Below are 14007 nucleotides of genomic sequence, written 5' to 3' on the forward strand. Positions count from 1 at the left end.
ATTATTGAGTTATAAGAGTTCTTTTTTTTTTTTTTTTTTTTTTTTGAGACGGAGTTTCGCTCTTGTTGCCCAGGCTGGAGTGCGATGGCGCGATCTCGTCTCACCGCAACCTCCGCCTCCTGGGTTCAGGCAATTCTCCTGCCTCAGCCTCCTGAGTAGCTGGGATTACAGGCACACGCCACCATGCCCAGCTAATTTTTTTTTTTTTGTATTTTTAGTAGAGACGGGGTTTCACCATGTTGACCAGGATGGTCTCAATCTCTTGACCTCGTGATCCACCTGCCTTGGCCTCCCAAAGTGCTGGGATTACAGGCTTGAGCCACCGCGCCCGGCAAGAGTTCTTTATATATGTGCTAGATATAAATAACATGTCAGATATCACTTGTAGTTATTTTCTCTGATTTTCAAGATTGTCTTTTCACTTTTTTGAAGGTGTCCTTTGAAGTATAAACAGTTTTCATTTTGATGAAGTTCAGTTCTTATTTTTGTTGTTGTTGCTTGTGCCTTTCATGCCATATCTTTGTTTTGTTTTGTTTGAGATGGAGTTTCCCTCTTGTTGCCCAGGCTGGAGTGCAGTGGCACATTCTTGGCTCACCGCAACCTCTGCCTCCTGGATTCAAGCAATTCTTCTGCCTCAGCCTCCTGAGTAGTTGGGATTACAAATGTGCACCATCAGGCCCGGCTAATTTTGTATTTTTAGTAGAAACAGGGTTTCTCCATGTTGGCCAGGCTGGGATTACAGGTGTGAGCCACCTCACTTGGCCTTTCATGCCATATCTAAAACTTCTTTACTAAATCCAAGATCATGAGGATTTACCATGTATTCTCCTAAGAATTTAAATTTTAACACTTACATTTAGGTCTTTGATCATTTTGAGTTAATTTTTATAGATGAGGAGAGATAAGACTAATTTCATTTTTTTGGCATACTGGGATCTTATTAATAGTAGAGGAATATGAGTGATTGCTACACCAAAATTTTACATATCACCACTAAAGAACTTGCTCCTGTAACCAGATACCTATTTCCCCAACACCTATGGAAATATTTAAAAAAAAAAAAAAAAAAAAGAAATAGCTGGATGTGGTGGCTCATGCCTATAATCCCAGCACTTTGGGAGGCTGAAGTGGGAGGATCCCTTGAGTCCAGGAGTTCAAGAGCAACCTGGCCAACATAGTGAGACCTTGTCTCTACAAAAACTAAATAAAATTTATGCCTGTAGTCCTAGCTACTTAGGAGACTGAAGTGGGAGGATTGCTTGAGCCAGGAAGGTAGAGGCTGCAGTGAGGTGAGATCACACCAGCCTGGACAACAGAGCAAGACACTGTCTCAAAAAAGTAAAAGGCTGGGCACGGTGGCTCATACCTGTAATCCCAGCACTGTGGGAGCCCGAGGCTCAGACAGTAGAATTGCTTGAACCTGGGAGGCAGATGTTGCAGTGAGCTGAAATTGTGCCACTGCGCTCCAGCCTGATCAACAGAGTGAGACTCTGTCTCAAAAACAAACAAACAAAAAAAGAGTAAAGAAGTGATTCCATAGATTGTTGCATAGTGCCTTAGTAATTATCATGGGTATGAACTGAATCTTACATGTTGCATATTGTAGAACATCTTTATTACTCATTCTGAGATTGTGATATTAGCTGAACTTAATGGAGGCTGTTCAAGAGACTGGAAAAGAGTCTTAACAGAACTGAAAAGGGTAGGAAATGATGTTAGGGCCAATATGGGAAATGTCTATACAGGAAATTAAAGCATACAAAATTTAAATGAAAAAAAAACTTTTTTCTTTCTTTCTTTTTTTTTTTTTTGAGACAGTCTTGCTCTGTCGCCCAGGCTGGAGTGCAGTGGCTCAGTCTTGGCTCACTGCAGCCTGTACCTCCCAAGTTCAAGCAGTCCTCCCACCTCAGCCTCCAAGGTAGCTGGGACTACAGGTTTGTGCCACCATGCTCCACTAATTTTTGAATTTTTTCTTGGCCGGGTGAGGTGTCTCATGCCTGTAATCCCAGTACTGTGGTAGGCCAAGGCAAGTGGATCACAAAGTCAGAAGATTGAGACCATCCTGGTTAAGACAGCGAAACCCGGCCGGGCGCGGTGGCTCAAGCCTGTAATCCCAGCACTTTGGGAGGCCGAGGTGGGTGGATCACGAGGTCAAGAGATCGAGACCATCCTGGTCAACATGGTGAAACCCCATCTCTACTAAAAATACAAAAAATTAGCTGGGCGTGGTGGCGCATGCCTGTAATCCCAGCTACTCAGGAGGCTGAGGCACGAGAATTACCTGAACCCAGGAAGTGGAGGTTGCAGTGAGCCAAGATTGCGCCATTGCACTCCAGCCTGGGTAACGAGAGCAAAACTCCGTCTCAAAAAAAAAAAAAAAAGAAAAAAAAAAAGTGAAACCCCACCTCTACTAAAAATACAAAAAATTAGCTGGCTGTGGTGGCATGCACCTGTAGTCCCAGCTACTCAGGAGGCTGAGACAGGGCAATTGGTTGAACCCAGGAGTTGGGGATTGGTTGCAGTGAGCCGAGCTTGTGCCACTATACTCCAGCCTGGGCAACAGAGCGAGACTCTGTCTCAAAAAAAAAAAAAAAAAAAATTGTTTTTTATAGAGACAGAGTCTCACTATATTGCCCAAGCTGGTCTCAAAACTGCTGGGCTCAAGCAGTTCTCCCACATGAGCCTCCTAAAGTGCTGAGATTATAAGCATGAGCTACTGCACCTGGTCTGAAAATGAAATTTTAATTTAATTGGTCATTTCTAAAATGGGAGGCCAGAAACGGGATAAAAGGAAATGCTTAGAGCAAATTTAATTAAGCCCGGTTAAGTTATTCCACAAGTGTAAATTATAAAGCTTAATTAGTTCTTTCAGACTCTAATGTGACACTCAGTGAATTATTTCTCATTCAGTTAAAAGGGACCTTCTATGGTCCAGTGTTTATAAAAGAAGATGAATCAGACAAATGGTTGACAACATAAATATTATAGATAGTTTTAGTGTACTTAAAGAATCATATTTCTTCTGTTGTTAGCCCAGTGGTGACATTGTAGCCCATAAGACATCCCTAAAACAGGATTACGGCTAATAACCTTTTGAATCTTATATTGCTTTTGCTAGAGATCCAACCCCCATTCGGTCTTATGGCTGAATGTGGTCCTCCTGAACTTGTTAATCTAACGAACTCTACCATAGAAGGAGCCTGCCTGTGTAACATTCCCTTTACACTATCAGCAATTTGTGTCCCCCTTGGCATGATTCACACCTGCCTCCAAGAATCTCATTTAGATGAACTGGTGATCAGAGTGACCACAAACGAGGGTTAAAATAATTATTTGGTGGTCTGCCACTCTGTGGAAACCCCACAGGGCCACTGATGTGGATAAATCATTTAACCCCTGTGGGCCTTCTCTTCCTTTTCTGTCAAATAAAGCAATTGGATTAGGTGATCTTAAAGTTCTGTCCATGTGTAAAATGCTAAGTCTCTGTGACTTTATTTTTTATTTGCTGCCCAGGATAAGACTGGGCTCTTTGGGATGCTAGATTTGCTAAATATAAAACTTTTTTTAGCTTTTTTTGTGTCAGACTTCTGTTTGTGTTGGATTTGGACTATTTTAATAAGATTGTTTTTGCGACCGGGAACGGTGGCTCCTGCCTATAATCCCAGCACTTTTGGAGGCCAAGGCAGGTAGATCATGAGTCCAGACTGACCAACATGGTGAAACCCCATCTCTGCTAAAAATGCAAAAACTAGCTGGATGTGGTTGTGCACTCTTGTAATCCCAGCTACTCAGGAGGCTGAGGCAGAATTCATTTGAACCTGGGAGGCGGAGGTTGCGGTGAGCTGAGATCGTGCCACTGCACTCCAGCCTGGGTGACAGAGCAAGACTCTGTCTCAAAAAAAAGATTGTTTTTGCACAGAACTATTATTAGACAGGAAAATGTTTACAGAAGGCAAAGTTAAAAACTAATTGAACATCTAAACTTCTGTTAAGAGTTGAAAATTGCCCAGTGCAGTGGCTCATGCCTGTAATCCCAGCACTTTGGGAGGCTGAGGTGGGTGGATCACAGGTCAGGAATTCAAGACCATCCTGGCCAACATGGTGAAATCATGTTTCCTTTTTATTTTTTTATTTTTATTTTTTATTTATGTATTTATTTTTGAGACGGAGTTTCACTCTTGTTACCCAGGCTGGAGTGCAATGGCACGATCTCAGCTCACCGCAACCTCCGCCTCCTGGGTTTAGGCAATTCTCCTGCCTCAGCCTCCTGAGTAGCTGGGATTACAGGCACACACCACCATGCCCAGCTAACTTTTTGTATTTTTAGTAGAGATGGGGTTTTACCATGTTGACCAGGATGGTCTCGATCTCTTGACCTCGTGATCCACCCGCCTCGGCCTCCCAAAGTGCTGGGATTACAGGCTTGAGCCACCGCGCCTGGCCATGAAATCGTGTTTCTACTTAAAAATATAAAAAGTAGCTGGGCATGGTGGCTCGTGCCTGTAATCCCAGCTACTTGGGAAGCTGAGGCAGGAGAACTGCTTGAACTGGAACTTGAGAGGTGGAGGTTGCAGTGAGCCAAGATTGTGCCACTGCATTCCAGCCTGGGCTAGAGAGCAAGACTCTGTCTCAAAAAAAAAAAGTTGAAAGTTGACGAGTTTAACATTTTTTGGATTATTCTAGACAAATTGGCATGAATATTTTTTCTTTAGAAATTTTATTTATTTATTTATTTATTTATTTATTTATTTTGAGACAGAGTCTTGCTCTGTTGTCCAGGCTGGAGTGCAACGGCGCAATCTCTGCTTACTGCAACCTCTGCCTCCTGGGTTCAAGTGATTCTCCTGCCTTGGCCTCCTGAGTAGCTGGGTCTACAGGCATGCGCCACCATGCCTGGCTAATTTTTGTATTTTTAGTAGAGATAAGGTTTCGCCATGTTGGCCAGGCTGGTCTTGAACTCCTGACTTCAGGTGATTTGCCCCCCTTTGCCTCCCACAGTGCTGGGATTACAGGCATGAGCCACCGCACCCAGCTCTTTTGAAATTTTAAATTCTCGGCTACTCTGGGCATACTGCCTGTGGGGTAGCCCTGCTCTGCAAGGACTGGTACAATAAAATATATAGATATTTAGATACATACTTTCCTATATTCATTTGTTGGAATAAATTACATTATTGGCCAGGCACCGTGGCTCACCACTGGAATCCCAGCACTTTGGCAGTCCGAGGCAGGAGGATCACCTGAGGTTAGGGTTTTGAGACCAGCCTGGCCAACATGGTGAAACCCCATCTCTACTAAAAATACAAAATTAGGTGGGTATGGTAGCTCATGCCTGTAGTCCCAGCTACTCGGGAGGCTGAGGCAGGAGAATCACTTGCACCTGGGAAGCAGAGGTTGCAGTGAGCAGAGATTGCACTATTGCACTCCAGCATGGGTGACGAGCAAAACTCTGTATCAAAAAAGAGAGAGAAATTACATTATTGGATTTTTTTAAGCCAGTTTTTCAAATAATGTTTGCTGTGAGGCTGCTTTGTAAATTTATTTGCCTTTGAAAAATGGTAACTGACTGGATTTACCCTTATTTTAGCCTCTTTTAATAAGGGTTAAACTATTTCAGATATTTGGTTTAGATTTCTTGAACTCACAGGATATGTGGCTTGACAAATTTTAATGCCCAGTCTTACATAGCTTGTTGTAACTTGGTGCTTTAAGAAAATGTTTACCCCATTCTTTTCCTTTCCTTTCCTTTTTTCTTTCTTCCTTTTTTATCTTCTTTTCCAAGGGTTGGCATTCTGGGGACCTAGAGCTAGCTCCTCCAGCATATGAAGGGGAGAGTGGGGTTTTGTCAGATCCTCCACAGGAGGGAAAAGCTAGTGTCTCTTCCCTTGAGGTATAGTTCTTCCAGTCTGATGAACTGTCAGATCCACTGAGTGACTGGTAAAGCAGATTGGACAGTGACTCAAGGAAGTGGGGGTGGGGACAATATTTTAAGTAGTAACTATCAAAAGTAAAGTGAGTCTCTGGGGGCTCAGTAGATAGAGCCATGTGTGCTTCTAGCGTTAGCAGTCTGCAGGAATTATGCAGAGTGCGGTGTTGTTTTCTAAGAGGAAAAAGAGGATGAATGTGAGAGTGATGAGAGGTGAGTTGGGATGGATTATAAGGCACCAAGAGAAGGGAGCATAAATGTTGGTTTGAGTTCTGGGCAATGAAATTTGCTTAATCCTGATGGCTGTTAATCAGAATGTCAGCCCTAAAGTTTTATTTTCACCGTTGACTACTTTTAATTGAATGATTATTTCTTATGGGGTCTTTTACCCTCTTGTGATTTAGAAGTTGAAGAAAGCAGATTTTTATATTGTATGTAATTACAGTTTGGGCTTCCTGGGAAACAGAATCCTGCTTCAAATCTTACATGACTGATTTCTGGACCCAAAGTGGGCTTGACAGTGGGCTGGAGCAGTAATAGCCCACCTACTGTCTGGAGAGGCCAGGGCAGGCATTTCCCAGCAAGCCTGCCTGAAGTGGGGCTTGTCTAGACTCTGGGACCTAGATCATGCAGGAAAAGTCCTCTGTTTGGGAAGCCGGAAAAGAGTCGGCTTCATCAGCAAAATGACCTACCAACAGGAAAGGTGGGGGTCTGGATAAGCAGATTTAAAATGTTGAAAACTGTATTTCTTTAACAAATACCTTATAAGCACCTACTGCATATGTGAGATATTGCTCTAGTCTGTGTAGGAAACCACAGATGTGTGCTTCTGCTTTTAAGGAGCTTATGCTTTACACTGACCTTTGGCAGAGGCACATATGAAAATGGATATTAAATTTTGTGACTGTCATTCACATAGGCCCTGAGCTAATGGTAATGATCTTGAGTCTCTGGAGACTGGACTTTTTTTTTTTGTTTTTGTTTTTGTTTTTGTTTTTTTGAGACGGAGTTTTGCTCTTGTTACCCAGGCTGGGGTGCAATGGCGTGATCTCGGCTCACCGCAACCTCCGCCTCCTGGGTTCAGGCAATTCTCCTGCCTCAGCCTCCTGAGTAGCTGGGATTACAGGCACGCACCACCATGCCTAGCTAATTTTTTTTTGTATTTTTAGTAGAGACGGGGTTTCACCATGTTGACCAGGTTGGTCTTGATCTCTCGACCTCATGATCCACCCGCCTCGGCCTCCCAAAGTGCTGGGATTACAGGCTTGAGCCACCGCGCCTGGCTGGACTTTTTTTTTTTTTTTTCTTCTTTAAAGATGGGGTTTCACCATATTGGTCAGGCTGGTCTCGAACTCCTGACCTCAGGTGATCCACCCACCTCAGCCTCCCAAAGTGCTGGAATTACAGTCGTGAGCCACTGCGTCCACCTGAGACTGGACTTTTAATAGTCTCTTTTTGTTGTTGTTGTTCATAAGCAGTACATACCTGATATGTCATAGTTAGTATACTTCTTTTTTTTTTTTTTTTTTTTTTTTTTTTTTTTTTGAGACGGAGTTTCGCTCTTGTTACCCAGGCTGGAGTGCAATGGCACGATCTCGGCTCACCGCAACCTCCGCCTCCTGGGTTCAAGCAATTCTCCTGCCTCAGCCTCCTGAGTAGCTGGGATTACAGGCACGTGCCACCATGCCCAGCTAATGTTTTGTATTTTTAGTAGAGACGGGGTTTCACCATGTTGACCAGGATGGTCTCGATCTCTCGACCTCGTGATCCACCCGCCTCGGCCTCCCAAAGTGCTGGGATTACAGGCTTGAGCCACCGCGCCCGGCCAGTATACTTCTTGATTGAATAAACAAATGAATGTCATTGCTGTTTTAAAATTAAAAGTACAAGTAAGTCAAAAGGAGAAATTACTTAATTTCTGAATATACTTAATGAGTCACCAGTCTTGCCACACAGACCTAACTACTGACATGCTTCTGCAGATAGGAGATAACTAACCTTCTGCCTCTGGTCCCTGAGTCTTCCTTCTTGGGGAGGGTTCCTTGCAGGGATTGTGGCCATGGGACAACCTTGCTGGTAAAGCCAGCTGTTGTTGAGATATTGATGGTAGGCTTGCCAGGAAAATTCCTTTGGAAGTGGCACTACTTGCTTGCTCTCAAATTACTATCTTCTGTAACAAGGGCCAGTTGTAAAATTATATACTCAAAGTACAAACTTGTGTTTGGATTAAACTTTTTCTACCTGTTTAAAAAGACAAGTTAAGCCGGGCGTGGTGGCTCAAGCCTGTAATCCCAGCACTTTGGGAGGCCGAGGCGGGTGGATCACGAGGTCGAGAGTTCGAGACCATCCTGGTCGACATGGTGAAACCCCGTCTCTACTAAAAATACAAAAAATCAGCTGGGCATGGTGGCGTGTGCCTGTAATCCCAGCTCCTCAGGAGGCTGAGGCAGGAGAATTGCCTGAAGCCAGGAGGCGGAGGTTGCGGTGAGCCGAGATCGCGCCATTGCACTCCAGCCTGGGTAACAAGAGCGAAACTCCGTCTCAAAAAAAAAAAAAAAAAAAAAAAAAAAAAAAAAGACAAGTTAAAATACCTATGTTGTGTATGCCTAAGACTTGGAAAAATTACAGTGTACAAGAATCTTTTCTGTTGTGTTTTTTCTAAGCGATCTTGTGAGTTAATAAGCAATGTGATTAGATGGGAAGAACAGCAGATTGGGGGTCTTCAGTGTCAAATGTTAATGCTAACTAATCACACGCTAAGCTAAAGACTATGTTTAACTACTTTGGATCTCACTTTCTACATCAAGCGAACAAGGAACTACAGTAGAGAGTCTTTCAGCCCTCCCATGGTAGTAGAAGGCATAAACCTCAATTTTCCTATGCTTCTCCAGGACCAATCTACTTTTCTGTGTTAAGAGTTGAGGGGCTACCTTTCCTTCAGCAGATAGTTTTCTAAGATTCTAGGAACCACAAGTGAACAAGTGAAGAGGAACCAGAATATTTTTTAATTTTCCCAGCTGTACTTTTTATAGGAAGAGCCATTTCTAGTCAGAGGATTTCAGAACATTACAACTCTGTGGTGATAAACTGGTTACATTTTTCCTTAGACTAAAATTACAACCTGAATATACTTAACGATACATATGTGTATTGTAATTTGTAAACATAACTCAAAACCCTATATCTGAGTCAGGTCATTTGTGGTTAGCCATTCAGACGTCATTTCTGTTTGACAAGGGTTTAAGATTGCTTTGTGGCACAGTTAACATTCAAGTGATCTATTAGTGTTAAGTCTTTAACTAAATTTGTTTTAAATGAGCTGTCTGTTAAGTAGAAAACCAAATACTATAGACACTTAGATTTCCAATCCAACTTAGCAAAATCAGTATAACTTAAATGTTGTCTTCACATGTTTGTTTAATCTGTTTTTCTTTCCTTCGGTATTCATTTAGAATAATAGTAACTGTGTGAATGAAATTTTTTAGTTTCTCTTGATACTGTTGTTTAGCAAGAAGTATAAACTTAATCGGTTGAGAAAAGAACATTTAGAGTAAATGAATGCTTTAATATGTTCATTGTTTCTTAGAAAATCACAAATGTCTGTAGAAAGAATAAGATCTCATTCTGTAGCTTTATTCCTAGGTTATTAAAAGCAAAGTTCTATGGAAGTAAGTTCTCGTAAGGCTATATATTACATATGTATATACAGGCTATATATTGTAATCCATTTGGTCTTTTCTTTTTTTTAATTATTTTTATTTTTGTTTGTTTGTTTTGTTTTGGAGACTTAGTCTCGCATTGTCACCTAGGCTGGAGTATAGTGGCGTGATCTCGGCTCACTGTAACCTCCGCTTCCCAGTTTCAAGCGATTCTCCTGCCTCAGCTTCCCGAGTAGCTGGGATTACAGTTGCCTGCCACCATGCCCGGCTAATTTTTTGTATTTTTGGTAAAGACGGGGTTTTACTATGTTGGCCAGGCTGGTCTCGAATGCCTGACCTCAGGTGATCCACCCACCATGCCTCCCAAAGTGCTGCGATTACAGGCATGAGCCACCGCACCCAGCCCAGTTGGTTATTTTGTTGGGGACATGGGTCAGTTGGATGAATGCTAAAGATGTAAATAGCCAAACCATGATTTGTAATTATTTTTTACATCAATCTACTTCTTACCATTAGTGCTGTGGCTTTCCTCTTTGCTGGTGTCCAGATTGTCACAGCTAAAGGGCATTTTTTCCTGTTTAGTAGATACAACCATTGTTGATTTTTTTTCCCCCCCACTGTGGTATTTCAGGAGATTGTTGTTTTTTAAAATGAGGTTTTCAGCTTCTTCCCTTTTGTATTCTAGGTGCTCCATACTTGCTTGCAGTGCCTACGTGGCTCTGGCTTTGGGTGATAACCTAATGGCTTTGAATCATGCAGATAAACTACTTCAGCAGCCCAAGCTGTCAGGATCTCTTAAGTAAGTGTGACTTGCCCTGTGTGTCCCTGGTTTGTTTTGAGGTTTCCCATTGGATCACGGTTTATATTGCTGCTTTTTACTCCTCCAGTGGATTATATATTTGTAAGGAAAGCAACTGTTTAAAAGAACTGTTTTTAACCCATGTCTCAGCAGTGAAAATGTTTTCACTCATTGCACCTCAAAGACTACCAGAAGTGGCATTTGCTGTACCGAGTGTCAGGAGACAAAAACTTTGGACACTAGTGTCCACTGCTAGGCCTGACTGCAGCACTTTACTTCCCAAAATAAGTCAAGTCCTCAGGGAGAAGACCTACAAAAAAAGGAATTTCGTCAATATGATAAATCTACTTTGAGGAATGCAATTTAAATAGGCAAGTAAGGCTGGGCGCAGTAGCTCATGCCTGTAATCCCAACACTTTGAGAGGCTGAGACAGGAGGATCACTTGAGCCAGGAGTTTGAGGCTGCAGTGAACCCTGATCACACCAGTGCACTCCAGCCTGGGTGACAGAGCATGACCCCAGTTCTAAAAATGATATTAACAAATAAATAAGTCAGGCGTGGTGGCTCACGCCTGTAATCCCAGCACTTTGGAGGCTGAGGCAATTGGATCAGGAGGTCAGGCATTCGAGATCAGCCTAGCCAACATAATGAAACCCCATCTCTACTAAAAATACAAAAATTAGCTGGGCATAGTGACACACACCTGTAGTCCTAGCTACTTGGGAGGCTGAGGCAGGGGAAAGAACCCAGGAGGCGGAGGTTGCAGTGAGCTAAGGTTGCACCACTGCACTCTAGGCTGAGTGACACAGCAAGACTCTGTCTCAGAAAAATCAGGGTGGCTCACACCTATAATCCCAGCACTTTGGAGGCTGAGGCAGGTGGATCACCTAACAGGAGTTTGAGACCAGCCTGGCCAACATAGTGAAACCCTGTCTCTACTAAAAATACAAAAAAAAAGTTAGCTGAGGCTGGGCGCGGTGGCTCAAGCCTGTAATCCCAGCACTTTGGGAGGCCGAGGCGGGTGGATCACGAGGTCGAGAGTTCAAGACCATCCTGGTCGACATGGTGAAACCCCGTCTCTACTAAAAATACAAAAAATCAGCTGGGCATGGTGGCGTGTGCCTGTAATCCCAGCTACTCAGGAGGCTGAGGCAGGAGAATTGCCTGAACCCAGGAGGCGGAGGTTGCGGTGAGCCGAGATCGCGCCATTGCACTCCAGCCTGGGTAACAAGAGCGAAACTCCATCTCAAAAAAAAAAAAAAAAAAAAAAAAAAAGTTAGCTGAGTGTGGTAGCAGGTGCCGGTGCCTCTCCCTGCTACTAGGGAGGCTGAGGCAGGAGAATTGCTTGAACCCAGGAGGCAAAGGTTGCAGTGAGCCAAGATTGTGCCATTGCACTCCAGCCTGGGCAGCAAGCGAAACTCCATCTCAAATAAATAAATAAATAACAATTTAAATTTAAAAATAAATAAAATACAGCTTGAATTTTTGTATGATACTGATCCTGGAGATTTTATCAAAAGCCATGAGTATTCTGCATAACATCAGAATAGTTCTTTCATTCATTGTATAGGTATATACTTATAAATGCCAAAATATAACTACTTACTCTTTTGCTTTTTAGTAATCTTCAAACACACCTAGTGTTTTGTTTTGTTTTTTAAAGTAATTAAGCCTGGGCAAGGTGTATCACACCTGTAATCCCAGCATTGTGGGGAGACCTACGCAGGCAGATCATTTGAGGTCAGGAGTTGGCGACCAGCTTTCCCAACATGGTGAAACCCTGTCTCTACTGAAATACAAAAATTAGCCAGGCATGGGGGCACACACCTATAATCCCAGCTACGTGGGAGGCCGAGGCACAAGAATTGCTTCAGCCTGGGAGGCAGAGGCTATAGTGAGTCAAGATTATACTGCACTCCAGACTAGGTGACAGAGTGAGACTCCATTTCAAAAAAAAAGTAATAAATAATTCAACTACATATGAGACTTTGTCATAATTCAAATATAAAGGAGCTCCTGCTTTTCTGTAAGAAAATCTTACCCAGTATTCATGCTGGGGGATGGTGAAGACCCTTAGTGTCAGTTCAAGGCATTTGGGTTGCCTCTAAGTATCTTCCATCCTTAACATTGCCCAACTCAGAATACCAAAGTTGGGAATTGCAGCTGCCGGTGGTGTTCAGATTGTGGTGTATACAGCCATTATGAGAACACTGGACTTTGTGTGCACGTGTGTGTGTGTGTGTGTGTGTGTGTGTGAGAGAGAGAGAGAGAGAGAGAGAGAGAAAGAGAGAGAGACTGACTCTCACTCTGTCACCCACAATTGAGTACAGTGGCACAATCTCGACTCACTGCAACCTCCACTATCTGGGTTCAAGTGATTCTCCTGCCTTAGCCTCCCAAGTAGCTGGGATTACAGGTGCCCACCACCACACCCGCCTAATTTTTTTTCTTTTTTTGAGATGGAGTTTCACTCTGTCACCCAGGCTGGAGTGCAGTGGTGCAATCTCGACTCACTGCAACCACTGCCTCCCTGGTTCAAGCAGTTCTCCTGCCTCAGCCTCCTGCATAGCTAGGATTACAGGCACACGACACTACACCTTGCTAAATTTTGTATTTTTAGTAGAAATGGGGTTTTGCCATGTTGGCCAGACTGGTCTCAAACTCCTGACCTCCAGTGGTCCACCTACCTACCTTGGCCTCCAAAAGTGCTGGAATTACAGGTATGAACCACTGCACATGGCCTAATTGTTAGTATTTTTAGTAGAGATGGTTTCACCATGTTGGCCAGGCTGGTCTTGAACTCCTGACCTCAAGCAATCTGGCGACCCTGGCCTCTCAAAGTGCTGGGATTACAGGTGTAAGCCACTGTACCCAGCCTTTTCTTTTGTTTCAATTAAAAATGAAACACAGCCAGGCCTGGTGGCTCATGCCTGTAACCCCAGCACTTTGGGAGGCTAAGGAGGGTCAATCACTTGAGTCCAGGAATTCGAGACCAGCCTGGGCAGCGTGGCAAAATCCCATCTCTACTAAAATTACAAAAATTTACCGGGTGTGGTGGTACACACCTGTTGTAGTCCCAGCTACTAGGGAGACTGAGGCCAGAGGACTCCTTGAGCCAGGGATGTGGAGGTTGCAGTGAGCCATGATCATGCTACTCCAGCCTCCAGCCTGAGAAACAGAGCAAGACTCTGTCTCAAAAACAAATAAAATAAAATAATAGAAACACAACTTTTAGCTCCTTTTTTAGTCCTTTAGTTGACATTGTGATTATTATTCTCAAATATAAGATTCTTCACTTGACATTTGTTTGAGGGTTTTTAGTCTCCTTTGTTAACTTCTCTCTGAAAGTCAGACAACAGAATTCCTTGGTTATATGACTTCTTAGCTAATTTCTAGCTGTGTCTGGAAAATTCTTTTATTTATTTATTTTTTCTTTTTCCAAGTTAGCTAAGGAAATTTTTTTTTAGAATTTTTTTTTTTTTTTTTTTTTTTTTTTTTGAGACGGAGTTTCGCTCTTGTTACCCAGGCTGGAGTGCAATGGCACGATCTCGGCTCACCGCAACCTCCGCCTCCTGGGTTCAAGCAATTCTCCTGCCTCAGCCTCCTGAGTAGCTGGGATTAC

General features: G+C 43.1%; 1 protein-coding gene across 4 annotated transcripts in view; it reads left to right on the forward strand.

The window, feature by feature from the left end:
- The window catches only part of CNOT10 (CCR4-NOT transcription complex subunit 10), a 105336-nt gene that overhangs the window by 78016 nt on the left and 13313 nt on the right, over positions 1 to 14007 (forward strand). For all 4 annotated transcript variants that reach the window (XM_003930920.2, XM_074405926.1, XM_074405928.1 and 1 more), the window contains one exon: positions 10271 to 10384. In XM_003930920.2, the coding sequence (XP_003930969.1) occupies positions 10271 to 10384 (114 nt within the window). The remainder of the gene's footprint in view (positions 1 to 10270; positions 10385 to 14007) is intronic.

This window comes from Saimiri boliviensis, chromosome 9 (assembly GCF_048565385.1).
Source record: "Saimiri boliviensis isolate mSaiBol1 chromosome 9, mSaiBol1.pri, whole genome shotgun sequence".
Taxonomy (NCBI): domain Eukaryota; kingdom Metazoa; phylum Chordata; class Mammalia; order Primates; family Cebidae; genus Saimiri; species Saimiri boliviensis.